This window comes from Trematomus bernacchii, unplaced genomic scaffold (assembly GCF_902827165.1).
Source record: "Trematomus bernacchii unplaced genomic scaffold, fTreBer1.1, whole genome shotgun sequence".
NCBI classification, from domain to species: domain Eukaryota; kingdom Metazoa; phylum Chordata; class Actinopteri; order Perciformes; family Nototheniidae; genus Trematomus; species Trematomus bernacchii.
Genome location: NW_022987973.1, coordinates 22,124,847 through 22,150,762, shown reverse-complemented (window position 1 = coordinate 22,150,762; position 25,916 = coordinate 22,124,847). Strand labels below are relative to the sequence as shown.

Below are 25,916 nucleotides of genomic sequence, written 5' to 3'. Positions count from 1 at the left end.
AATATAAGAACAATGTATATTATATTATGAAACTATAATTATTCATGCCTTTATTTGTACATCTTTGGGGATAATGTTTTATAACTATCTAAATGATTGTATCATTTATTTTTTGATTATTACTACAGTACTTTAGTAAATATTCATCTCAACACTAGTGACATGTTTTCTTTTGAATACAACAGGATGAAAAAAATGTGGATAAACTCGAGACAATTGAAAATAAATCGGGTTGAGCCAAAGATAGAAAATCTGCAGACATTTTTATTAAATTGACAAATTTGTATCTGTACAGCAAAATCAAACTTCACAATGATAAATCTGTTACGGTTCATATTACATGGCATCATGTCAAAAGAAAAACTGCACACCGATAAAGTTTGTTCACATAGAGACGTACAAAACTGGTTCTGATGGTCGCCATAGAGATGGTTTATAAAAGCTCTGAGCAGCGAGCTGTGTTCCGTCTGACCGTCAGCCCGCCATCAGGAAGAGGACCCCCCCCCCCCCCCTCAAATAATCTACAACTTCAGTTCATTAACCTTTGTAAATGAGGAGCAGAAAGTATTTAGTAAATGCTGCCAACCTCCTGCTTTTAGATCATTCACAAATAGGAATATAAACTAAAAGCTGCAAAGCATTTGCCAAACAGAGAGAGGATACATTTCTATTTATTTTTACAAATGAATGAGGTGCAATTTCCAGTGATGTCAGCGCCCTGCAGACCTGCATCAAGTTAAAGTGCAAAACTAAATATTAAACAATCAGAACAAAATGAAATCCAAACACTGCTTGAATCTCTTAAGTTCCATTGGCCTGCCAAACAAAAGCATGTGTATGGCTCAAGAGTCTGTCAATGACCTAGCGGGGGTTTTCCATCCGGGTTTAAACATTGAATCATTCGTTATAACGTCAGCATAAAGCCAACATGCTTTGTAACTTTCTTTCTTTCATTTGATAAATGTTTCTCTAATGATTGGAAACTGAATATATTTTCCCTCTGAATGTAAAGTCTACGTTACACACCAATCATTGGGACTTTCAACTAAACACACAATCTGAATGGGCTGCGTGTGGCACAGTGGGTTGTGCGTAGGTGTTGGGATCAGGGGGTCACAGGTTCAAACCCCACTGCAGTCAGCATGTCGTTGTGTCCCTGAAGACACTTCACCCCAAATTGCTCATGTGGGGATTGCCCACAGTATTGAGTATGTAAGTCGCTTTGGATAAAAGCGTCTAAAAAGTAACATGTAATGAATGTTTTGAGGTAAAACCCCTCTGACTGCTGCCCCCTGGCCCATAGCTCTGCATCAAGACCACTTAAAGCTGCTGATGTTCAGTTTTTGGCCACCAGGGGGCAGCAACAAGCCGTTGGGATAAGAGCTCAAGCAGTTAGCTTAGCGTAAAATCTGGAAGCAGGATGAAACAGCTAGCCTGTCTCTGTCCAAAGTAATACAAAAAAGTACGCCTACCAATAATTTACATATACGACCAGAAATAGAAAAGCTATTTCTTGATGCCCCAGTAACACTTCAGGATCTCTCAGCAGTTGTCGTCCAAAAAAGAAAGTGCTATTACCTCGTGATCAAATCATTACGTTTTTTGATTTATGACATTACATTTTGTATGGATCAAAAAATGAGATGAGTTAATATAAGGTGTCTAGATGGGTTTCGGTGGCTATTTTAAAGAAAATTGGTATTATCTTTTTCCCTTCTGTGTGCAGTTGCAGTTCAAACCCTAAATGATTACCTTTGACTTGTATATGCCAATTTCAGACGATGTTTTCCCAGTCACATTTAGAGGGTCCAGGTTTATTAGTCTGACCTTTAGCGTGTTATTGAAGCAGAATTAAAAAAAAAAGGTATGTGTGCCAGCTGTTTATTTGCCATATCAGCAATAACTTACTTCCTTACAAAACTGCACAAACTGCTAATGTTTGTGCTCAGGCATGTTGCTCATGGTACAAACTGCAGAAGATGAAGCCTCCGAGTGTTGTGTAACAGATTGTGTTCATTAAAGGCAACAGAGGACATGGGACGACGCAGGTCATGATGAGAATATCCAGAAAGATCCACAACTCAACGTAAGGAGCCGTACCCGGCGAGTCAGACGGGATCCTGTAAGGGAGTGAAGAGGACGGGACTTCACGATTGATGGGGGGAAAGTCTGAAAGCAACAGGGACGTCTGAAAGAATTCAAAGTTCAGTTGCTGAGTGTGCGATTCCAGCAGCCACTTTGAAAGTAACAACGTCCTGTTGCTCGACATGCTCCAGTCTCTGAGTTAAATATCACAAGAAAGCAACGATTGGAAAGCAATCCAAACCTCAGAAGCAGCAGCCTTCAGTCAAATCATGATCCGTGCTCCTTTAGGAACTCAAAAGATGCCTCACATCCGACCCCGAACAACACCCTCCACAAAGCAGATATATTGGGGGAGGAAATATAACATCAGCGCTCCAATCTGACGCTCAGTTTGGAGATGGCCAGAACGGAGAATTTTCAGGGATTTTGTTTGCATTTGATTCAAATGTTCAGCAGCAGCAAATAAACGGAGCGGTTCCAGATGTGGAAATGGTGTTGGCACTGTGCAGGGTGGCTGGTTAAAGACCGGGAATCTGCGTAAGGACGAGGAAGAGGAAGAGGAGGAGGAAGGTGCGAGGAGTCAGTCTTTTGTGGGCGCTCTCCCTCTCTACCGGTCCTTCAGCTCTCTGGTCACTCTCTTGGTGATGCGGCCGCACAGCAGCCCCACCAGGAAGAGGATGCACACGCTCAGAGAGATCATCAGCAGGATGTAGTTCTTGGAGGGCGAGATCATCACCTGCACCGCCAGGTCTGAGAAGCCCTCTGCTGGCGCCACCTGCAGGACGGGGGGGGGGGGGGGTTACTACTTCAGATTTATAGCCCTGTGACAATCCAGCCTGATGCATTTGGTCTGGTCAAGCACCAGTGGTGGAAGACGTATTCAGATGCTTTACTTGAGTAAAAGTACCAATACATTATTGTCAAAATACTTCATTACAGGTAAAAGTCCTGCTTTCAAAATCTGACTTAAGTAAAAGTACAGAAGTATTATCCAAGTATTACTTGGAGTACAGCGCTTCGCGATTGACAACGGGGGGGGGGTGGTAGTAGAGTACAGAGCTTCGTGACCGCGAACGCTGTTTTAGCGTAGGGCTGCTGTACAGACCGACGTTAACAGCAGCCCTGTCTGTGCACACGGAGACCGACTCTGTCGTCCGGTGAACTAACCGCCTTCTGGAAAAGCTTCACATTTACGTCGGTACGCAAATGCGCTTTGTGACACAAGTGACGGTACGCATTTCAGATTGTTGCCGCGCATGCGTACCTGCGTATATATACATACATACATATATGTATATGTATGTATATATATACATACATATATGTATATGTATGTATATATATACATACATATATGTATGTATATATATACATACATATATGTATATGTATGTATATATATACATACATATATGTATATGTATGTATATATATACATACATATATGTATATGTATCTATATACATACATATATGTATATGTATGTATATATATAACATACATATATGTATATGTATGTATATATATACATACATATATGTATATGTATGTATATATATTATATATATATATATATATATATATATATATATATAATATATATATATACATACATATATGTATATGTATGTATATATATATATATATATATATAAGGTAAGTATATATATATATATATGTATATGTATGTGTATATATATATATATATATATATAAGGTAAGTATATATATATATATATATATATATATGACATGTTTTGATAATATTGTTGCATCAAGTAGCATTTAACTGTTGTAGACAAAAAAAGGTTCTGATTTACTGTTTAATAAATGTAGTGGAGTAGAAGTATAAAGTAGCATAAAATGGAAACCTCAAAATTGCACTTAAGTACATTACTTAAGTGCAATTACTTCCCACCTCCGTAAAATGCTACCTAAACTGAAGAACTTTCAACCAGCGTCAGGGCTAATTTACAAATGTTAGCATACAACATACATAAAAGGCTAAACTTAGCTTGTTTCCTTTGCTTGTATGAAGCTATGCTAAGCTAATGGCCTTCTGGCCGTAGCTACCAACTGCTATCATCCATCTCTTATCAAGAAAGTATTATCAAAAATCCCTTTAAGGGTAATCTAAAAAACTAAACAGTGAAAAAACCGAGCAGTGATAATACATATGGGAAATAGGTAATAATAGATTTTGGTGCCTACAAAGTTAAATTGTTTATAACATAACATAACATTTCATTTATCACCCTCTACTAAGGGAAAAAAAATGTCTGGTCTTTTTGAATGCCAGTTGAATCCCCCGGTGTCCACCTTTGCAGCGTAGCTCCACATGTCGATGCGGTCCTGAAGTCTCTTTTTACACTCCGGCTGCAGGCGGACCCTCTTGTCCTGTAACGCCTCGATAAGACACGACATTTCTGGACAAAGAGAGGGAGAGACAAGTGAGAACATTCACACACAGTAAGTTCTGTGAGTCTTGCTATATTGAGTGAAGCACCCACGTCGCCCCCTCCCCGGCGTGATGGCAGCACAGTGGTGTTTGAGGTCCAGAGCGCAGGCTGTGTGGAGCACCGGGTCCACGAAGATGTCCGCCTTACTCTCCTTCAGCATGTTCAGCACCTCCTGCAACAAAGGAAGGAGGAACAGGGAGCGATCAAGGATGAGGTTCTGCAACTCATCTATTTAGACCTTATGATGAATCATACAAATGAGATTTAGAGTAGTTCAAAACATGTTTTAATGGTGTTCACTACATAGAGACTAATTATAAAGACACTTGAAACAGAAGTCCATCCATCCTTACCAACTTGTTTGCATGTTTTACAAAGTCCTAGGCTCTTTGGTTCATAATGTATTTTCCCTACAGTCCACAGATGACACCTGGAGGAGGATGTTCTTAACTTATTCCCTGCATTACCTCATAATGAATACAAATGTACATTTAACAAATATAGCACGTTGTTAACCAACTCCAGTAGACCCTTTTTGAAAATATCAGCCTGCTTTGGAAAAGTCTTTTTGACATTTAAAAGAAATACGATGGTTCAATCTACAACTAACCCTACAACCACCCATCCACAGGTTCTGAGCATTTCCCACAAATAAATAATGATATTTACTTTTTTACAGGCTTCCTGTTTGATCTTCAGCAGGTTGACTTTCAGACACTCCTCCACCTGGCCCGTCTGCTCCTGAGCTGCTGCCTCCTCTGCACACAGCCTGGGGATCTGAGGAGAGAGGGGAGAGAGAGAGTTTAATGAAAATAAAGAGTTGGTTTGATACAGAGAAAGACGTGTGTGTGTGTGTGTGTGTGTGTGTGTGTGTGTGTGTGTGTGTGTGTGTGTGTGTGTGTGTGTGTGTGTGTGTGTGTGTGTGTGTATGTGTGTGTGTGTGTGTGTGTGTGTGTGTGTGTGTGTACCTCATCAGTGCAGTGCATCTGCAGCTGTGGGTCCAGTCTGTAGTCGAGTGCTGACTCCTGCAGGATCACTCTGATCTGATCCTCACAGTCTGGAGACAGCCTCTGGACCACACCCGCCAGAAACACACAGTTCAGGACAACAACAATAAGTTGATGAAGTATCATGATAAAGACACTGTACAGCTTATAGTAAACAAGTATTAGTTGTTATTTCAAATCTGTGTTAAAGGACAATTACATTTAACATGTAAACCTATACATTTACATTTTATTTACTGTTTTTATTTGATGCCGTTTCTAGTCCAGTAACTATTTTATCCGTATCTTTTATTTGCAGTTTGTTAAGTTGAGGACTCTGAGGTGTGGTCGGCACTGACCTGGTCGGCGTATTTGAGTTTGAGGCAGGCGATGACCTGGCCCTCCAGCTCGCTGTCCTCGCTCGCCTTGTTCAGGATGGGCTGGCAGAACTTTGGGATGTCGGCCCGGCAAGCTTTCCTCAACACCGGGTTCAACCTGTAGTCTGGAGGGGGGCACGGGAGTTTGTATGCGAGGTGATGTTGAGTCAGATCAGGTTCAGATTACGAGATATGATTCAGACATATTAAGAAATGTTTTACTGACCCGTGTTCTGTGTGATCTGTCTCTTGGTGATCATCTGTTTACATTTGGGGTCCATCAGCTCGCTGTTCTTGTTCTGTTTCAGACACTGAAGGACGTTCCTGGCGTCCGCGTCAGTACAGAACCTCTGCAGGAGAGAGGAACAAAACAAACTGGGTAAGGGGTCGTCTTGTTGTTTATTACGGCGGCTGACATCTTGAAACATCTTGAAACACCCCCCCCCCCCCTCCCCCTCCTCACCTTGATCATCTGCTTGCAGACTCTCATCAGCTGGTAGTCGAGCTCGGGGTCGGTCATCTCCACCTCCTGCAGTCTGAAGATCTTCTGGTGGCAGCGCTGGCTCAGGTGCTTCTTCTGCTCCTTCAGACACTCGATCATCTGGGGAGCAGCAGAGAGGGAGGTGAACATCTTCAAAACATGACTTCAATATTTATTTCAGCTGTTTTTCCTCCATGTGTGATGCGCCTCACCTGAGCGTTACCAAAGGCCACGTTGGGACACAGACGGCTGATGTCCGACTTACAGGGATCGTACAACTCTGGTTCCAACCGGATATCCTCCGACTGAAAGAGAGGGAGAGAAGAATGATACAGTAAGATGAATCTTTGTGAACAGAAGTGTGCACAAAGTGTTGTTTTCACAGAGACATTAGTCTGTGATGTGAGGTATTTACACACAGAGGAAGGTACCTTTGATAGAGAGAAACAGATGTGAACAGACCAGAAAACGCTCAGAAAAAGAGCAAATTGCACTCGGCTGCAAAACTTTATGGGTATGTTTTCTCTGTAATATTATTAGCGCAACATTTTTGTAACAGTAATTCTAATATGTTTTGTTTGTTTGGCTGAAAGGTGGTTTAAATGATGATCATTTTTGTTTTGACTCCATACTGGATTGTTAATTAGTTAATTAGATAATGTACTTTTGTTTTATGTATTTTTTAGTGTGTCCCAGGACGAATAGACAATGCTCATGCTAGTGCTAATGGGGATGCTAATAAAAAAAGAAAGAACAAGTCTACGGCCATGCTAACAGCTCTGTGAGGTTGTACTTAAAGCCAAATGCTAACATGTTGATGTTAACCAGGCATACTTACAGTGTTTGAGAATTTCAGTCGTTTTGCAGGTATTTAGTGTGTGTGTGTGTGTGTGTGTGTGTGTGTGTGTGTGTGTGTGTGTGTGTGTGTGTGTGTGTGTGTGTGTGTGTGTGTGTGTGTGTGTGTGTGTTACCATCTCCAGCTCCTCCACCCGCAGCTGTTTACGACACTTGAGTGAGACGCGCTGCTCCCTGGCGTCCTGCAGCGTGTCGTTCCTCACCGTGGTGCTGAGGCAGATCACGACATCCACCCTGCGGCATGATGGGAAGTGTGAAATGTGTAGATTTAAAAACAGATCAGTTTGCAGAAAAACACTTTGAACTAACTGGCTGCTCACAGAGAACGACAACAGAGGGAAAAGGCTTCACATGCAAGGTAAGTTTCCATTCTTAGGGATGTTTTAAAGCAAATCAAACTCACTTTTTCTTGATGTTTGGACACAGTCGCAGAACGTCCTCCTTACACGCCATCTTGAATTTGTAGGAGAACCGGAAATCCTTCATCTGGACCTGAAAGGTGAGCATCACGCATATTAAACAGCAAACATCGTCATCTGTCTCTTCATCGTCCTCTCTTTTTTCCTTCTGAATCTTGTGACATGTTAGGGGAATAATTAAAGTGTCGCACTCCTGTAGACACAAGCTGAGCAATTAAGTATTTACACAAACGACCATCTGTCAGTGTCGAGGAGGGTCAAATAACACAGCCAAAACAAACAATAATTATACGTTTTTCTGCTGTGGAAAGCAAAACATTTTGTTATTTTAATTCTAAAATATCTGAAATGTATTGTAACTATAATCCTATGTGAAACACTGATAAAGAAGTGTGTGTGAATGACAGGGAAACAATGAAAAACTAAAGCTGCCGAACACATTCCTCAAAATGTATTTTAAATGTGTGAATAATAGAAAATGTGTAGAAATGATCGCTTGTGTCTTGGCCAAACTGAAATCTTGCATTAGGTAAAAAAGTAATTGATATAGAGTAAGGAAGAGATACAGATGTCATGGTTACTGACCAGCTGGAAGTGTGTAACGCCAACTAAACATTTTTCATTCATTTCCTTCTGATGTTTGTTCTGAACCAGGCACTCCATCAGATCCCCTGTGTCCACCTGGTTATCAGCTACATCCTACACACACACACACACACACACACACACACACACACACACACACAGAGATTTAGAAATGATTATTTACACATCATTAAAGCCCTGCTTCAGGAGCGTGAAGCGCTCAGTTATATTTCGCATGAATCTGGGCATTATGCGATAAAATAGAGATGCCCCGCCCCTTAGCCTATCACGTACAATGTGTTAGAGCGCTAGCCAATAAAACCGTGAGTGTAACGTAGTGATGTCACTATGTTAGAGAAGTAAACAAAGGAGTCCCTAACCCTTAAATCTACTTGCCAATAAATTGTAACTCACACATTTCGGATCCATTACACCCCTGCTATATATGCTTGCATTAAATGACCAGCTTTTTTTAAATGTGTAAACCCCATGTATATGTTTGTGTGTACTCAGAAGAAAGTGCATGTACTCACATGGCAGAAGGCCTGAGTGAGGGGCTCGCAGGCTCTGATGAGCAGAGCGTCGATCTGGATGTCCTGCAGCAGAGAAGAGAGACCAGAAGTTCAGGACGTGCAGGTGAGACAAACAAACACTCCCATCAACATTCAAGCTGCTCAGGTGACCATTTACAATAAACAACTTCCCAATCTGGGACATTTAATCTAATCTCTAAAACTGACCTCAGACTCCAGCTCCGTCAGGTTCCCCACCACCTCCCTGCAGGCAGGCACCAAGTCCTCCAAATGATCCTGCAGACACTCCAGCTCCTGCACACACACACACACACACACACACACACACACACACACACACACACACACACACACACACACACACACACACACACACACACACACACACACACACACACACACACACACACACACACACACACACACACACACACACACACACACACACACACACACACACACACACACACACACACACACACACACACACACACACACACACACACACACACACTACACACACACACACACACACACACACACACACACACACACACACACACACACACACACACACACACACACACACACACACACACACACACACACACACACACACACACACACACACACACACACACACACACACACACACACACACACACACACACACACACACACACACACACACACACACAGTAAAGTCTCCTCCTTTACATCATCACATTATGTCTCTTCCAGTTAAGCCCCATGCCCCACTTAACAGGAAGAAACTCAGCTATCAGACAATATTAAGCCGAAAAAAAACACAACTCTAATGCCAAGCCTCTGAATTAGCCCTGAGCGAAAAAATGCTCACGCACTCAGCAAAGAACTCACGGTATAAATACTTTATTACTTATCGGATCTGCACAAACAAGATATCAGATTAAAGTTGAGATTCCACAGATTCTAGAGGTATAAGTAGCATCACTGTGCGACAGCTCAGGCAAACCCAGACAACACACAGTGTAGCTTTACTGAGCCAAAACGGCAAATATGTCTTACCTTTGCTGATTTCTGATCAAAAGTTGTGTTCAATGGCATTAAAACGATAAAAACACTGCTGAAGGTTAATCCAATGTGTCTGTGTCACTTTGAAATGATTACTGATAATCCATCATTCCATTTTTGTCAAAACCCCTCAAAAACTGAGATTTGTTGTTGTTTTCATATAGAGTGTGTGAGGAATACAACCCAGCTTCCGGTTTTGGGCGTGCTGGCTGCGCATCACTCATTCACCAATGGTAATGTTTAGATGGATTTTAGAAACTTCCCCTCAATTCTATTGACTCTAACAGTTCAAAAGAGGTGTCAATCACCAAAATCGACCAATGGGTTCCAGAGATATGGCAAATACACCCAAATGACCCCAGAAGTGTTTTGTTTTTGCTAAATCTCTCTAAAAAGGTTACATTTAACTTGTTTTGCATCAATCTATACACTATAACTTACATCTTTTTACTATGTTCAATCTGAATTTACTTTAAAATAAAAACATCTATATTGATTCTGACTTTTCTACATCCAACTCACAGGTGTATCATTGCTTTGAGAAAAAGCAAAAACTTAACTGGAGGACTGTGAATAAAAAAATACAATGAATTCAAAAAGAGAAGAGATGATTTATGCCAGATTTTTGGGGGAGTTTTCATGAAATCCATCACAATTAGGTGTAAGAGTTGTTATGATGAAGCAAGTGTGTGTATGTGTATGTGTATGTGTGTGTGTGTGTGTGTGTGTGTGTGTGTGTGTGTCACCTGTCCAGTGTCTGTCTTCTCGCTGCACCACTTGCCGAGGTCGGTCATGCACCTCTTCTGCAGCTCGGGGTCCAGCTTCACATCCAGCGCCCTCTGGTGGAGAATCCTCTGAACCTCCACCTTACAGTCCCGAGATAACTGCACAAACACACAGAACACACACAATAAAACTTGTACAAGAGCCTCACAATAGAGGATTGTTGAGGCCAAAACCAATGTTGATATGTTAGAGTTAAAAATACCAAATCAAACTATATAATGGAGAGAAAATAAATGAAACATATCTTTGGTATTTCTGTAGGCTATGTTTAGGTCACTCATCGGCCGACATTTGTCAAAACTGATATTTCTGTGAAAAGGTAATGAGCTAATAATAAGGTTTAACTCGCACTGACTGAATGTATTACCTAGTGCTAATGACACATTTAGAGTTACTGTTATTACCAGTTTTCAACTTGTAATTAGAGTTCACTCAACATCTAACTCGTACTGTAGTGACAACAGGGAAATGTTTTTCTTATTCTCTGATATATCTGAAGTAATGTACTCTCTAATTTGACTAAAACGATAAGTCAAATCAGAGGGAGTTATCAAAAAATGTTTTGATGATCGTTAAATGTTGATAATTTTCAGGCTATTATGTAATGTTTCCAGCTTCTCAAATGACGTAAAATGCTGCTTTCCTTGATAGTAAATTAAATATCTCTTCATTTTGAACTGCTGGTTGGACAAATTATGGAAATGTTTCACTATATGATGTTTTATAGACCAAATGATCAAATCATTAATAAGAAATATAAGAAATGCAAAATGATTGATTAAGAAAATATGTATTAGTTGCAGCCCTACACATAGAAATACCTTACGTTCCAAACCATACCAAAGTTAGCTGTTTATTTACAAGAGAGTAGTGAATTAGTTATTTCTGTTAATTTACTCGTAGGCTAACTTTTGTATCTTATAGTTTGTAGTTAAACTGTATTCTTCTTGTATGTTTACTAAATGTACTACCACGTTGTACTTCCTATATTCATTATTCCACAGCTTATAGTTTTGTGAGTCCAGTTTTCTTGTAACTGATACATTTGAATATCATTCTTCTATTGTGTTTTTTATGATTTAACTGAATTGTTATCCCAATGATGTTTTAAAACGTTAACAGTTGCCGTCAGTAACAACCCTTGTATTCCCTCAGCCTTTATTGGAAATGTGTTTATTACCCTATACATAAAACCTTAAGCCATACAAATCTCTAAAAATAAGTACGAACCTCCCAAAATGTGCTCACTCTAAAAGGTCTGAAACACAGTGATTATGGGAGCATATAATCATATCAAATCAAGCTCCGGGTGTGAAGCGTAATCACCACTTGGACGGCCATGTGGACCTTCCCACTGAGACACTGATTACATGGGTACCGGGGCCAGCCATGCGACCTTATTGCAATCATTTAGCAGAAGCTGTTGTTCAAAGTGTTTCTCTCGAAAATCCAAAAGATATGTCGGAAACTATCATTTGTCCGATATTTGAATTCATTATTTAAAAAAGGAAAAAATAAGGACTCCCATTCCCTTCATCTTCAAAAGTACTTCCCGTTGAGTGCCAATTAGCAACTGTTAGCATGCTAATACACTGAATTTAAATGGGCTATGAAAAATGACTTTTATGATCCGTCAGATTTTCCAACAACATTTTTGACAGACAAAATTAAATCATCCCCATTATCATCATCAGTTTATCCCTACACCAGGATCAATACAGATGTATTTGAAGTGATCATCCGACCACGTACCTGCTCCGCTGGGTTAACCTGTTCAATTGGAAAACAACAAAGTGTACAGTTCACAATAGTGATACAATATATCCCAAATACGTTGAAACCTCCTCCTGTCATTACATTTAAAGGACAGAGAGTGTGTTTCTAAGGGGTCCTACCCGGCGGCCCTGCTCCTCGCTGCGGTAGGCGTGGCGGTACAGGCAGGAGAAGACGGCGCCCGGCGGCATCAGCTCGCTGGTCTCGTTCCAGCCGTGAGTGTGGCAGAGCCGAGCGGCGTCACCCTGACACTTCTTATACAGGACGGGGTCCAGCCTGGGAGACAAACACAACATGACTCAATTCCTCCTTGATAAAGAGAAGCATTGCAGCCATGTCTTTTTAACACTCGTGACAATATTCTGAGATTCAGATTTAGATTTCTGAGGCAGGGGAGAGTCACATTACAGAAGAAAATATGAGTAAAGGCTATTGTACTATTATTATACGTTTTTTTTCAAAAAAAAAGAGAACACCCTTCATTTAATTAATATATCTAAGACAGCTATATTGAAATTCCCTGGAGTTGACAAAACAAATAAGATATATTTATATACAAAATGCTTTTCTTTTAATACTCTCTCAGTTTCTGGTAAATTAAAGGTCACCTATTATGCAAAATCCACTTTTTCATGTCTTTTCTAAATCAACATGTGTCCCCTCTGTGGAAAGACATTCTGAACGTTTCAGGAAAAAAGATTTCCCCCCCCCCCCCACCTTATCACCTGAATCTCCTGTTAGAGCACCATTGTGTTCTTTCTAACCAAATATCTCTCAGAGGGGCGTGGGGAGTGGCTCCTTATTTTCATCTAAAGCAACAGACAGAGAATCAGCACTTTTGAAACAGGGCTGAAACAGAGGGGATTATGGGATGTTACAATGATCCGTTTGGTATTTGGAGCCAAACACTTCAGAGACATGTTTTGTATATATCTGAGACCTATAAGATATTGATGAAAAACAGTATACCTTTAACTCATCTTATCTCAGTTGTGTACTGTACGGTACACATTAAGGTCATGTGACGGCACCTGAGCTATCTTCATATGTTTATGAAGACGACCCCGCAACAAGCAAGTAAGGGCACCTTAAATTAAGATGGTATGTCAAATGTTACGTTTTGTGTTGTATCTGTAAAATATAAATTCTTATGTCAATAATGTTAAAAGGTGAAGAGCATGAACGTCGCTGGATTCAGACTCACTTCCAGTCTCTGGATATGAAATACTGCAGCTCCAACAGCCGGTGCTCACAGTCCTCCACCATCTTCTCCGTGTACAGATGCTCCATCAGGCAAGACAGGATCCTACAAACACACACATTTAGAGAGCAAAGTGGTGATGTCAAATTCAGATTATTTGACATAATAGGTGTGTGCCCGGTTGTGTTTGTGTACGGGGCTCACATGGGGTCTCCGCTGTGGATGTGTTTGCAGGCGGTCTGGATGACGGACTCGCAGGCCTCGTTGAGCGCGCGGTCGATCCTGTAGTCAGCTCCGGGGTCAGCAGACTGGATCAATGTCTGCAGCTGCAGCGGAAAAGACATTAGAAAAACATTTAATATCATAATGGTTGCCATTAAATATCATATCATTTAATTTGCTGATTGAATTTCATGGATTTAATGTATTAATTAACACAATCTGCTGTTAATCATCTAGTATATGATCATTAACACTGCCTGATAAATGTGATCATTTATACAATTTTAGTTTATTTTACATACAACAGAAACCCATATGATTCTTATTCATTTTTAACAAACTTTAGTTGGTAGAATATCCTGTAAGTTATTGATTTTCTATCAATAACTTACAGGACTTTTTGATCTATCTCCTGTAAATCTCTTTTACACAATCATGTCTGAATATTCTTAATTAAGTATAAAATGACTTTGCACAGCTGGTATCAAAACTGAATTGAATGTTAATAAATGAACTGAACTGGCAGTTTGCAGCTAAACATGATACTTAAAATATCTCCAACACTTGAGCCTGTCAAGTGAAAGCTGGAAAACTGAATGATTTATGCGCAGTGGTTTTAAAATGTATTCAGGAGACAGATTTTATATGAATTATTTAGAAGAAAAAGGCCCACTAAGCTGCGTGAGACCACACAGAAAACATCCTGCCTCTCTGCTGTTAGCATCCCTCTAACAGTGAGGCGTCACAGCGGCAGTAACTCACGGCGCTCTGGCAGACGCTGTCCACCGCCGTGCTGCGGTCCCCCCGGCCGATCCTCATCAGGCAGTGCAGCGTGCGGCCTTTGCGGTGCAGGCCGGAGCAGTGGGCCTCGATCTCCGTCCGGCAGTGCAGCACGATCTCCGGACTCAGGGAGAAATCCTCCATCAGCATCCGCCTGTAGTCCAGCATCTCGCCCTGACACTCGCCGCTGACCGGACGCCCTGCGCGGAACCATATTAAACTATTACCGACACAGTTACGCCGGGATGTACACTGACATATTATCATTTTATAAATTTGGTATAGCACACTTTCCTTTCTACGCATCTAGCAGACATCGAGCTAAGGCTGTGCAATATTTAAATATTATATTGATATCGTGATACGAGACTAGATATCGTCTTAGATTTTGGATATCGTAATATTATAAGTGGTGTCATTGCCTGATTATAAAAGCTGCTTTACAGTAGGGTCATGTCATTTTCAGAATTGACCAGACTGTTCTTGTAGTTCTATTGTTTGTCTTTACCCGCTTATTTATTATATCCACATCATTGATGTTTATTTATCAAAATGTCTTGTGGAATGTTTTGTGGAAGCTTCAATGTCAACTCCAGTCACAATCTCAATAGAGAAAGTTGGTAAAAGAGGCTGGATGTTTGATTAAATGTATATCGCCCAGCCCCATAACTGGAGTCATGTTGATGTTCCCCAGATTAAGATCAAGTCTACTCTCCCTTTAGCTTCGTTTCGGTCTCCATCAACTTCAGAAAAAAATACCTGGCTCTTAATTTGACTTTACGTTTCCCAAGCTTTTGTGCTGTAAATAAATAAGGTTTGTCAGGACCCTGATGTGTTCTCCCCCCCTCACCTCGGTGCACAGCAGCCTCCAGGCACAGCAGCAGGTAGGAGAGCCGGGCCTCACGGGCCCGCGGCAGGTTGTTGTCCAGGCTGCAGCGCTGCTTCCTCAGGTCCGCCTTGCAGGCTTTAGCCAGAGAGTAGCTGACTCTGTAGTCCTGAGAGATGAGCTTCTGACGCGTGGTCAGAGCGTCACGGCACTGACAAGGAACAGGGGAGTGTTAGTGACTTAAAACAAGTTCTCTATCATCCAAAAACACAAGTAAATCGGTGAGTTATTTCCTCTAAATATACCTTTTCTGACATGGCCTCCTCAAACTTATGATTGAACAGACACTTGTAGACTTTCCCTTCTCCTGCCTGAGTCTGTGGAGAGGAAAGACAAAAGATAAATGAGAAATTAGTTAGCAATGATCAAATTTGAGGGAATTATAATAGAGTTTCCAATCCCACATTGTATTTGTGCTTTTACTCCAATTTGCTTATACATTTGGTGTAAACTCAGCTGCTGATGCTGATCCTATTACATATTATTTGATATGGTGTGACTGTAGAAACTTGCAGTGTCCTTACGTTCGGACAGAATCTCTCGCGGTCGTCTCTGCAGGAGAAGTAAAGGTGTCGGTCGAGGTGAAAGTCGTCTGACGACAGCTCGGCCACCCGCAGGATCGCCTTCTTACACTCCTCTTTGATTGGATGACCGTGATCCTGCTGCTCCGCCTCCCTCACCAACGCCTTCTCCAGACAGGAGATGACTTCGCCCTGGGAGTGAACGTCCTGACGCGGAACGGAGGGAAATAACAATGAGTAAGTAAGTTAGAGAGAACAAGAACAATTAAACAAATGTCAAAAGGCTCCATCAAAACTCTGAAATGTTTAGTTGCTCACAACAACAAAAACAACCTGAGGGAACAATCAACCTTTCTAAGGTCTTTTTAATGAAATCTGTCAGATCCCCTCACCTTGTGTCCCACGTTGATGCTGCCGCAGTGCAGGGTGTTGATGTCTTCTTTACATTTGTCCATGAAGCCGCAGATCAGTCTGTAGTCGCTGAAGATGATACTGGTCATCTTGGTGATGTACTGGTTGCACTGGTACTCGCTGACGTTGCCACGGTGATCCACCAGGCAAGACACCAGGTAGCCCCTCCCTCGCTCCTCCTCGTTACACTCCTTTATCTGAAATTGTGATGGGTCAGAGGGACAGATTGTATTTAACCTTATCTCTAGATTACAGGGTTAGGGTTAGGGTTTTTGTTATAGATATCTACATATGTTTTCTGCATTTGCAATACTGTAAAACATTGTAATTAAGCTCTGAAAAATGTTCCCTGAGTCCTGTCCGTAGTGCACACTGACCTCAGCGATGGTGCTCTTGCAGACCTCCATAGCCACCGACTCAAACTTTGGATCTGTGGTCAGATTGAGTTTATAGTTCCACAAGAGCTGAGGAAGGAGAACAACATCATTAAAGTTTCAAATACGTATACAGTAGACAGGGGGTCTTCATAGTATGACACCGTGAGGGCCTCTCCTCAGTCAAATCTTGAAAAAGCCCCCCTTTAGTTTGCTGGTTTAGTTTCACTCAATTCCTGTATACCTATGGGATGATCATTCCTTATCCCTAGACATTCGACAATTTAGCCAAGACTGCCTAATAATGTTGTTTGACCTATGTGTTTCTATGGAGAGAGCCATGGTCTCTCGAAATGACTGCTATGGTTTTATTTCAACTTTGATCTTGTTCACCGCTGACCTTTCAACGTACAACCAATCAGATGTCAGCGCTATGAAGCAAGCAACTTAAACAGACTTTTTTTTATTAAATCACTTATCATGTGAAAGCAGTTTAAGGCATTAATTAGTTGTTGGCTCTGGTGGGAAATTATTATTATATATTTCTTTACTTCAATACACTGTTCCTCCTTTGAAACAGTTTAAAGCCCCCCTTGGGAAGCCAGCATCCCCTCTTAACCTGTTAAGCCCTGAGCCTGTTTTTCAGGTCTCAGGCTCGAAAATGACATTCCCAGAACAAATGACCATATCTTCCCTTCTAAAAGGGTTAAATTAATAATCTTTTTTCTCAAAGTAATGATAAACCTGTGAGTTGGATGTAGAAAAGTCAGAATCAATATAGATGTTTTTTATTTTAAAGAAAATTCAGATTTTACATAGTAAAAAACTGTAAATTATAGTGTCCGTCCAAAAATTCATTTTTACTTATAGTGAAAACTACCCTTGGATGATGGGTTAGTAGACTAAAAGCTTTAGGAATCCAAAGTACAACATATAATAAGTACCCTGTATCAAGATTGATGCAAAACAAGTGACATTTGACCTTTTTAGAGAGGTTTAGCCAAAAACACTCCACCTCTGAGGTGATTTGGGTGGAAATGTTTTTTTTTTCATATCTCTGGAACCCATTGGTCGATTTTGATGGTTGACCTCTTTCTGACCGTTAGAGCCAATAGAATCGAAGGGGGAGTCCCCCACACACACTTGTTGTGAAACAAAAAGGTGGGGGCTTTGCGCATGTAATTTTGCATTAGAGTGAAGCTACATTCTAGCTCTGACATCTAGAAACGGAATAGCATGGATTATCCGTTTTATTGATCATGGATTATCAGAAATCATTTCAAAGGGACACAGACACATTGGATTAACCTATGGATTAACTTCAGCAGCGTTTTTATCGTTTTAATGCCATTGAAGACCACTTTGGAGAGACTACAGAGCCAAGGTAACCTTGTTAGCATTTTTAGCTACCTAGCGCCACCTGTTTTGATGTCTGTTTTTGTTTATAATGTCACAAATCCGTATAATTCAGTGATAATGAGGGTACCCATCGATTCTGTGTCACCTCACGATGTGAAACGATGTCATGGATGTAGAGATGAGATAAATAATAAGGTTTTGTGAGTGATTTTCGGTGCAGTAAGGTGTTAGCATTTTTCGCTCGTTGCTAATTCAGAGGCTCAGTGTTAGCATTGTGGGTTTTCTTTTGAAAAAAAAAAAAAAATGATCAGTTAGATGAGTTTCTTCCCGTTACATGGATATAAAACATTCATAGTTTATTAAATGAACATGCCCTCAGACACTGTTTCCTGCAAGATGTTGCGGCAGTGCCCCGGTACCGGGGTCTCTCGGGCTTAACAGGTTAAGAAACTCTCTGATGGGCAGAAATCCAGTTTTTTTTATTACAAACACATTTACAGCCTTTTTCCAGCAGTGAGGGAATTAGCACCATAAAGTAAGCATTAAAGACATGTGCATTCACCTAGAAGGTAGGATCTAAGAAAAATATCCTATTGATTTGCATTGAGGAATGAATGGATTTCTGCATTTATTGGGATTCTGTTTCTCACATAGACTTCAAGTATATGTAAGGATAATGCAAAGTGCCCGGAGCACACACTGAGCCCAATACTGACCATGAAAATAGTTGTATCCCTAAAACTAACTATAACAAGTATTACATTCCTCGAACAAGTGCCCAAGAATGGCTCGCTCGCATTAAGATACTCTTGTCTCTTTCTGTCTTTTGTATTTTGGTGTTTATTGTTTTCCTGCCAGCACCACTCCAGCTGCAGAGGCTAACAGATAACGGCTACTGAAATGACATCAGCAAAACCAGTCTTAGTTTGTGCGTGAACTGTTAATTTCAGCCAGTGCTTTCCAGAGCTATAACTAAGAGAGTCCAAGTGGTCCATTAACCCTGTGGCGTTTAAAACAGCTGTCTGCCGTTCACTGCTGTGAACTCTGGACACTGAAGTTTTATCACCCAGAACACTGAGGCGAGCTTTAACAACCTGTGTGTGTGTGTGTGTGTGTGTGTGTGTGTGTGTGTGTGTGTGTGTGTGTGTGTGTGTGTGTGTGTGTGTGTGTGTGTGTGTGTGTGTGTGTGTGTGTGTGTGTGTGTGTGTGTGTGTGATTACTTACATGGTTACAATCAGGAGCAATATCAGATTCCTGCACAAAGACAGAGCAAAAGAAAGAAAATAAGTCAGAATTCAAACATTTGTGAATATACAAATTAAAATAATATAAACTTATTTTTGTAGATATAAGATACTCGCATAGCTGACAGTTAAACTCCTTACTAACACTAACCTGGTAACAAAGGAATAATTCAACACTTTACTTTTTAGGACTTGGATGAGAAGATTGATACCACTCTCATGACAGTCAGGAGGTGGTTAGCCTAGCTTAGCATGAAGACAGGAGATAGCAAACCTAACTCAGTCTAATTGTTTTTATTGGCAAGTAGGTTTTCACATACAGGGAATTTGTTTTGGTGTATAAACAAAATGGAATGGGTTAATTATTGACTTTTAAAGGCAACTAGGCATATTGTTGTATTACATTGCATATTGTATTGACAAACCTTAAGCCAGGGGAGGCCACAGAGAGGCTAGCTAGGTTAGCATCAGTTGAACTGAAAACCCTTAAAAACCCCAGTTTTTGGTCTCAACCAACTTCTAGTTATGTCTCTTCAGCGGTTAAATGCTACAATTTGTTCACCAGATAGTATCTAACTGTGTGTGTATGTGCTGTTTGCTGCTCAGCAGGTGAAATGGTGAAGTTATCAGAGCGAGATGGAACCAAAACAGTAAATGTATCAACAAAAACAATTAGCTCGAAGAGGCTAAAGCTAGACAATAGTACATCATTATCTGTGGGTCCATTACTGGAAGGAACTCCTTCCAAATGACAAAGTATTTTATTTGGTCACTTTATTCAGAGATGAAAGAAGGCTGGTACGGTCTGGTACTGCAGACCACAGAGACATTTTGTTCAACTGCTACAGTAAATCTACAATCAAGCTCTTGTTAGCTTAAATGTATAGAGGTTGCTTTCACAGTGCCAGCTTCTCAGTGTATCACATTATGTTTAGAGTTTTGTCACATTTCCCCCACCCCTTCCCCCAGACACAATAAGTCTTTGTGACCACATGAGTTTGATCAGTTTGGTTGATTAATCTGAGCTTGTTTCAGAAGCCTTTGATGCAAATGGAGCAGCTCCTTTATTAATTAATAACTCATAGTAATGCTAATTGGTTATTCTAATCCTTGAGGCCACTGAGGGTCTGTTTCCACATTACATTTGCTCCTCTGTCTCTGAAACATTTAGGGGAAATGATGGTTTAAAGTCAGAAGAAGGGTGTAGCAGTCTTTGTTCGTGTGGGCTGAGCAGAGCTAACATGAAGTGCTTTCATGTCCTTTTACTGCTAAATGACATGAAGCATTAAGAAACACATCTACTGCTGTTCTTCCTCTGATTGTCAAGGAGGTCGTGGGAGTGTGTGGAAAGCTTCTGCTGCTTACTTCATATTTACTTTGACCAAAATATTCAATGGGACATTTGTTGTGGGAGGATCAATTGGCACATTTGTGTGTGTGTGTGTTTCCCATTGTTTCTGCCTCTCAAGCACACATATGCATACACACAAAAAGCTTGACTCAAACAAGCTGAAAAAAAAGGAGTACACAATGTTTACGATTTTTCAGAAATGTATGTAAGATTTATATTTTGTTTTGTGACTTGAAATAGATATTGAAAAGAGGGTTGAATACTCACTGTCTGTGCTATCTTTGAATACCACTGATTTAACTCTCCTGAAAACAAAATGACCGCCATCTTTTTCATTCTAACTTCTTGAAGGTACCATAATTATTATTTTGAGCGACTATCACAAATAAGGCAAAAAACGTTATGCCTGAAATTACATTTTAATATCAAATCAATCCACCTGAGCATGTAGGCTCAAGACATGTTCCCCTAATTTCATCAACAGCATACTTATCCGAGTTGTTGCTCTTTCACTCATTAAACAAGGCTGCTTTTTAAAGAAACACCTCGCGAAATGACTTACACCTTATGGTTAATCCTGTGTGGAGTAAAAATACAACGTGTGTGCCCGGTCCTAAATGTGTGTGCAAAATAGGCTGCTTACTAAAAAAAACAATGTCTAGATACAACAGAACAAAAGGTTTCCTTTAATGATGGATGTTAAAGGGGCCCTAATGTGCTCATTTTCAGGAGCATATTTTATTTTGTGCTTCAGTGTTTGAATGTTCAAAAAGGTCTTTATTTTTCTCATACTGCCTGTGCTGCAGCACCTCTTTTCATCCCTTGTCTGAAACCTCTTGTGAGCCCTTCTGAGGGTACCAAACCCAACATTGAGGGTGACATTGTGATTTAAATCAAGAGTAAAAGAGTCCATCAAAAATTAATGTTGGGAACTGAGTGAAAAGCTGCACTGACAGACAGAGAGAATCTAATTCACTGTGACTTCAGAGCTGCTCTAAGATCCACATCATTACACCTTGTCAGTCCACAGTCAATCAGTGACAGACTAATTCAATGACCACAGCTGGAAGATGGCCACGGGCCTCTTTGTGCTGCTGCAAAGTGACTTCCTGTTTGGCAATTACTTCATAACAGCAGCTTCTTTTCCCCGATGTCCTTCAAATGTTGGATTTTCAGGGCTTAAACAGACACAAATGAAGACTCAAACTGAACTGAAACCATGCGCTGCTATACTGACAGTGCTGCTTCTTGGCTGTGTGTGTGCCAGGGGTGGGGGTGTGTTTTTCTGTAGAAGAGGCAGATTTATAAGAGCCATTTACCTCTTCAGGAGGCCACAGCTGTTATAGAGTTGAAGCGGTGTAATTATCTCAGTAAAGAGGGCATCGCTCAGGGCCGCTGGAGGACTGTGTGTGTGTGTGTGTGTGTGTGTGTGTGTGTGTGTGTGTGTGTGTGTGTGTGTGTGTGTGTGTACACATGCTCGTGTGTTTGACGTCAGCAATGGCAAATAAAAGGGATGACGTCAACACCAGGTAAAACTCTCAGTGACAGGAAGCTTTTTCCCCAGACATATGTACATCCGTTAATGTTTACAACGGTCACACCATTTCAACCTCAGTCATTTAGCATTTGAAAGGAATATGAGAATCAGATTGACATTTTAACTGTTTATATTGTCAGTGTGATTTTGATATTTATGCTGACATCGGTATTTGTGAGTATAAAAAGAAACGGCAACACAAAAATGAACATGTCATCTTTTTTATTGTGTTATACTAAAAGATGTTTCTCGTTTTGTATCCAACCTGTGGTGCGTGGTGTGTATGAGTGAGTGGGTAAAACTGGACAGACTAAACTGGGTCACCAGACTTGCCATCGTCACATCGGATGTCTTCTGATAGAAATCAAAGTCCAACCCTCTGAAGCGAGTAGAAAAAAGGAAAAAGCTGCAACATTTACCAGAATGCTACTATAGATATATTTGCCATTACTCATTGCCATTTATTTTGACAATGTTTTCTTTAAAACCCAGGATAAGCCACTTCACAATTAATGGATTAACTGTTTGGTTTGTGAGAAAATATTGGAAAAATGTACATCACAAGTTCCACATTAAATCATCTGATGCTTGTTTTATCCGACCAAAAAGACTTCATTTATGATCCAGAAAAACTAAGAAGAACAGCAAATCCTCATATTTCAGGAGCTGGAACAACCATCATTGCTTGGGAAATTATGATAAGTAATTCATCAACTATAAAAATAAAAAAGCCTAATAACACAAATCTGACTCAAGAAAAAGAGAAAGAACTCCCCTCTCCCCAAAAAACGAAAATCTTGACCGAGAAAAGTAATGGAGGAATCATCCGGAAAAAAGGTATATTCGTCCTAATATCATTGATTATCGATTGTACACTTAAAGGAAAACCTGCAATGTGTATCACATGTACTGTCAGAGTGTAATAATCCAAGCTGTCCTTTTTATAGTCTGACAGTGAGTGGTTTTGTGCCTGCAAGCATCCTACTAAACAAGTGGAGTCCAAAACAAATTTAGCAAGAAAAACAAAACATTCCACGCATTGACTTCCAAAAAATAAATAACAGCCCAAAAATGAAAGTGTGCATGTAGGCGGTGAATCTAAAAAAACTGATTGTGATGAAAAATATTTGCTTTTTCATCACTGAGAAACAAAAGAGACAAGGGAAGCAGGAAGAGTGTGTGTGGTTCAACTTCACCCCAAGTCACCTGACAGCTGGACACACACACAATAATTACCTCACTGATGTCAAAGTAAACAGCTGTACCACAAACCTTTCCCTCAAGACAAATACTTTGATATCCGGGTGCCATTACCAGTTACACAGCTTTGGTAGTAGCACATGACTGCTTTTTAGGCTAACATAGGAAATATAAAACATTCTAAGCCTGCAATGTATTTGGATTTTATTCTTATAGAGTTTATTATTCTTATGGTGGGGGGACAGGTGACCGCTGCAGAGAGGGACGGGGTTAAAAGGGTGGTTTGAATATGCATATGAACTCATCATTCTACATCTGCACAGTGTAAACACAAAGTATATATACAGAGACGGCTGAGTTGACCGCAGTACCGGAACGGACGACAGTATCTTAATATCTTCTGAAAACCAACCACACACACACACACACACACACACACACACACACACACACACACACACACACACACACACACACACACACACACACACACACACACACACACACACACACACACACACACCACACACACACACACACACACACACACACACACACACACACACACACACACACACACACACACACACACACACACACACACACACACACACACACACACACACACACACACACACACACACACACACACACACACACACACACACACACACACACACACACACACACACACACACACACACACACACACACACACACACACACACACACACACACACACACACACACACACACACACACACACACACACACACACACACACACACACCTTTGGTAGTAGCACATGACTGCTTTTTAGAATAACATAGGAAATATAAAACATTCTAAGCCTGCAATGTATTTGGATTTTATTCTTATAGAGTTATGATATATTTTTTCAGACTAGCAAGTAGCAACTCAAGAGTTCCCAGACACCAAACCTATGTCTTCAAAACCCCTTTTTTATTGACCAGTCTATAAATCCTGAATACAGCTTGGTGACAGTTCTTTTAATACATGTACAAACACCAGACAACCTCTAAACGTACGATATTAATGTTTTATTTCTATGTTTACATTCTTTTTATACCCGTAACTATCAAACTCTTCGAATAGAATAGATCCCCCACTTGTAATGTCTATGTTTTTAGCCGTCAGGTGAATGTGGAGTAGATACAGACGTGTCAAAATAAGTAAATACAAAAAACGACTATGTGACAGTGTGTTCACCCCGTGGTAGCAATCGCCTTGTTATGATGTTCTATTCTGATACAATAATTTGTTTCATAAGATGTGAAATTTCAGAGGAACACATGGATTTCTGATGCTCAAATGAACCTACGTTGAGTGTGTGTGCGTGGCTGCTCGGACACTGACGCAGGTGTCCCCCTCTCCATCAGCTGGTCACCCCTGCATCAGTGTCCCGCTGACAGCCGACGTGGATCTAAAGCCCCGGGTCGACACACCCAGCAGATGCCTATCACCTCTCGGGGATGAGCGTGCACCCTGTCAGCCTGGCTTACCTCTCTGCGGTCCTGCAGGCACTCCAGCACAGCCAGGTTGTTGGTCCAGGTGTGTTTGGGGCAGAGGCGGGACAGGTCCTCCCGGCAGGCCTCCTCCTCCGACAGCTTCCAACCGGTCGCCCTTCGAGGCTGAGAGGCCCCAGCGGCAGCAGCAGCAGCGGCGGCAGGTGCATCCTTGGCCGGGGGCTCCACGGCTCTGACGACGGGCGGGTTGGGCGGGTTCGGAGGCTCGGCCGGGCCGCTGGCAGCCTTCAAGCCGAGGACGGAGCCGAAGCCCCATAGAGAGACGGACAACAACAGCAGCGGCAGCAGCGTAGAGTAACTGTACGCCGCCATCTTCACACCACTGTCAAGCTAGTTCTGGTGAGGCTGCATCACTTCCGGTCAGCTAATTCACAATAAAAGCATTTTGAGCAGCCTAAACATACCACATCCGGCCATTAAAAAAATACAATAACATTTGGGACTGTGCCCTTTATTATTTATTTTAAATAAATTAAATAAACACTAATATGTTGTTATTCAATTGTGGGATATGTAATAGGCCTACTCATATATTTAATTTATGAGTAAATTGTTTAACATTTTAGTATTAACCATAGACTAAGTGGCGGCCGGCCCATAGGGGCGGTAGGGGCGCCGCCCCACCTCTTCCCACATTCTAGATTGTGATTAAAACATTTTTTTATTTTTATTTATTTTTTTATTTTTTTAATGAATAAGGTACGGCGGCTGGCCCATAGCTTGCTGGCCTCGTCCTCCCTAAACCACACACAAGGAAATGCTTTTCTATATTTTTTATTTTTTAAACTTTATTTTAAATTGCTTTTCCAATAGAGAGGCGAAGTCCCTCCCCTTCCGGTGGAACTCATGGGACCTTATTTCGGAAAAAGTTGGTATTGAAGTCAATGGAGA

The 25,916-nt window shown here is 40.9% G+C and overlaps 1 protein-coding gene across 1 annotated transcript; it reads right to left on the bottom strand.

The window, feature by feature from the left end:
• Positions 1-244: 244 nt before the first annotated feature.
• LOC117471629 (Golgi apparatus protein 1-like) lies at positions 245-25,230 on the bottom strand. Its single transcript, XM_034116760.1, is given in 27 exon segments — positions 245-2,860; positions 4,405-4,511; positions 4,596-4,716; positions 5,214-5,321; positions 5,513-5,614; positions 5,890-6,032; positions 6,134-6,257; positions 6,371-6,508; positions 6,601-6,693; positions 7,360-7,477; positions 7,647-7,735; positions 8,248-8,361; positions 8,781-8,843; positions 8,988-9,074; positions 10,580-10,717; positions 12,515-12,668; positions 13,597-13,698; positions 13,798-13,919; positions 14,578-14,795; positions 15,446-15,632; positions 15,727-15,798; positions 16,006-16,209; positions 16,395-16,610; positions 16,791-16,877; positions 19,371-19,400; positions 25,002-25,064; positions 25,067-25,230. Coding segments are annotated over 27 exon segments (3,276 nt in total). The 5' UTR covers positions 25,175-25,230; the 3' UTR covers positions 245-2,692.
• Between the last annotated feature and the right edge of the window lie 686 nt (positions 25,231-25,916).